This window comes from Emiliania huxleyi, assembly GCF_000372725.1.
Source record: "Emiliania huxleyi CCMP1516 unplaced genomic scaffold EMIHUscaffold_51, whole genome shotgun sequence".
NCBI lineage: Eukaryota > Haptophyta > Isochrysidales > Noelaerhabdaceae > Emiliania > Emiliania huxleyi.
The window spans coordinates 453,534-456,292 of record NW_005198167.1 but is presented as its reverse complement, the minus strand read 5'-3'; the positions used below and the strand labels follow the sequence as shown (position 1 = coordinate 456,292).

The window sequence follows — 2,759 nt, the reverse complement described above, 5'->3', positions numbered from 1 at the left end:
TGTGTGTGTGTGTGTGTGTGTGTGTGTGTGTGTGTGTGTGTTGTGTGTGTGTGTGTGTGTGTGTGTGTGTGTGTGTGTGTGTGTGTGTGTGTGTGTGTGTGTGTGTGTGTGTGTGTGTGTGTGTGTGTGTGCGTGCGTGTGTGCCGCCCGACCTTGTCCGACAGCTTTCGGAAGGAGGCTGGCCAGCCGCATGAGATGGCGGCGTCGGAGATGTAGACGTTGGTGAGGGTGTTGACGAGCGCGCTGCCCACGATCAGCGCAAAGCCCGGCACGAAGCCAGCAAAGGAGAGCGAGCGCGGCAGCGCGAGGATGCCGGTGCCGAGCACAGTGTTTGCGAGGTTGACGGCCGAAGAAAAGATGGACGCGGAGCCCTCCGGGCCAGACGGCTTTTCAATGTCGAGGAACGAGGTGATCCGCTCGCTGAGCTTGGGCGGTTCCATGCGGACGGAGGCATCGCGCGCGCTCTTCGTCGTGACGCGCCGAGCCTCAGATATCTGTACCCTCCGCGGCTGCTCCGACCGCGGCAGCGCCGCCCAAGGCAGGAGCAGCGTCGCAAGCCGCTTGCACCTCGATACGCGCGGCGCACCCTGGATAGCCTCTAGCTGGGCGAGACGCGCCTCGAGGCGCGCGATGCGAGCATCCTGGTCCGTGGCGAAGGAGCTCGAGGTGTCCATCGGCGCAGGGCGACAGGGTTGGTCTGTGAGACTGCTGCTGTCGAGTTGCTCCCCCTCTGTCGCGGGGGGCGAAACGAGGCTGATGCGGTCTGTGATGAGGAGACCTCGAGAGAGATGATGCGTGTGTGTGTGTGTGTGTTTCACTCACTCACTGCAACGCGACAACGGCTTCATCATCTTCATCATCCTCGACATCCATCGCCGGTGCGGCGGCCAGCGAGGCCGCGGCGGCGGCGCCGGCGTTGACCAAGAGCGCTAGGAAGCGGCTCAAGGAGAAGGCAAGGAAGGGGCGTCGCGCTGCAGAGGCGGCGGGCGAGCCGGAGGTGGCACCATCGCCGGCGCCGCCGCCGGTGTTCAAGACGCTCAGGGAGAAGAAGTCGGCTCAGGCGTCGGCGGAGGGCTGGGCGGCGGAGGTGGCGAGGGCCGAGGAGCTCTACGAGGAGCTGCGCGAGCGCGCGCCCCAGCACTGCCGCCGTGGCGGCAAGTGGGCGCGCGAGAAGTTCGTGATGGCGGTGCAGGGAGAGTTCCCACGCGCGCGAGGGGCAGGCGTTCCCAAGGGGACGATCCTGTGCCTCGGCAGGGTGCTCGAAGCGCACGATGAGCAGGACGACGCGGAGGGTGGGCGCCGGGACTGGGAGGAGGACCCGCTCGGGTTCGACACCAACCCGGGGCTGCTCCGCGCCATGTGCATGGCGTTCGAGTGAACGCCGTGCAGGCAGCCCGTGCCTTTTGGTGTACCCCGTTTGTGCCGCGTCCTGTGCCCCCGAGTTCATTTTATATCATCACACACAGATGATGCGTCCGGGGCGGCTTTCAAGTGGAAGTGGAACATAGACGGAGGAGGGTATCAACCACCCTGCACCACGGCTTGCCGTGTTTGTTGTATGTACGCAGTGCCAGTGGGCTCTGGCACGAACGAAACTGGTATCCCGAGAGTTTACAAACGCTCTCTCATATGACCCCCCTTGCCCTCCCTCCCTCCGTCCGTCCCTCCCCTTCGCCACCCCCCAAAAGAAAACGGTTCTCCTCGCGGCATCAGCCAAGTCGGGCTCGATCTGGTAGCCAACCACTGCAAGGACATGGCAGGGAGGGAGGGCTCTCGGCTTCGCGGCAGCGAATTTACGTCCTCAAAGTCGTCCCTGGAATCCAATGTCCGTACGTTAAAGGAGAGACGTACGTACAAACAAGACGTACGTACAAACTTTTCACCCAGTAGGTACTTTTTTGCTACGTCAAGTCACAGCGTGGCCACTACCATGATGGGATCTTCACCAAACGAAACAAGTTCAACCTGCTTCTCCACGAGACATTCGGCGGCGGCTTCTCGCCGCCTGCAGTTGCAAAGACCAACCGCCTTGCGCGCAAGGCTCAACGCTCGGGCGTTGACCGCACCGCGCACCCTGAGGGCCCAACTTGAGAATCGTGCTGTGAGTTGGGTTGTTTCGTGTTGGGTTGGGTTGTGGTTGGGTTGGGTTGTTCCGCGTGAGGTTGGGTCGTCGGCGCGAAGGGTGAGGTCTCGACCGCCGCCGCTCACGCCAGCGGACGGCCACTGCCGGTGTTTTTGGCTTCGCCACCGTCCAAGGCGTGCGCCATGCGCTCGCCGGCATCGAGCGAGCAACGTGATCGACCGAGCGGCTTGCTGTGTGGCCGCCTTCTTGTGGCTCTCGTCGAGAGCGTTTTGCGTCCCGGCGGGTGGGAGAATGTGTGTCGTCTGAAGTGTCACTGTGTGCGTCACATCGATGTGGATAACAAGCACGGTCGATCCGTCAAAGCGATACACTCGTTCCTATCACGCTGGAAGGCTTGCACGGAGCTCTGTGCCGGCACACAGAAGAGCCGTGCGGCAAGAAGAGCTCGATGGGGAGCGAGAACCGTCAGATTTTCAGGTGTAGCCTGAAGTCCGTCGCGACGCACTCAATCCCTCCCGAGCGAAAGCCTGTGGCTCTCTCGAACTCGTCGATATATTGCGAATAAACTGCTCTTCCCGCATAGCTTGCAGAGTCAGAGGCGCAGAAAGGCTACGAGTGTTCGACGAGTCTTGCGAGCTGCGCGGTCAAACCTTGGGGGAACTGACCGCATCAAGGC

At 62.3% G+C, this 2,759-nt stretch overlaps 2 protein-coding genes across 2 annotated transcripts in view; one reads left to right on the top strand and one right to left on the bottom strand.

The window, feature by feature from the left end:
* The window catches only part of EMIHUDRAFT_212114 (hypothetical protein), a gene marked incomplete at both ends in the record, with an annotated part of 3,761 nt that extends 3,087 nt beyond the window's left edge, over window positions 1–674 (bottom strand). Inside the window, one exon of the mRNA XM_005766483.1 lies at window positions 153–674. Within this exon, the coding sequence (XP_005766540.1) occupies window positions 153–674 (522 nt within the window). The remainder of the gene's footprint in view (window positions 1–152) is intronic.
* Window positions 675–756: 82 nt separating this feature from the next.
* Window positions 757–1,378, top strand: EMIHUDRAFT_212113 (hypothetical protein; the record flags this gene model as incomplete). Its single annotated transcript, XM_005766482.1, has 2 exons — window positions 757–761; window positions 934–1,378. The coding sequence occupies 2 exons, from the start codon at window positions 757–759 to the stop codon at window positions 1,376–1,378; spliced, it is 450 nt and encodes a 149-aa protein (XP_005766539.1).
* Between the last annotated feature and the right edge of the window lie 1,381 nt (window positions 1,379–2,759).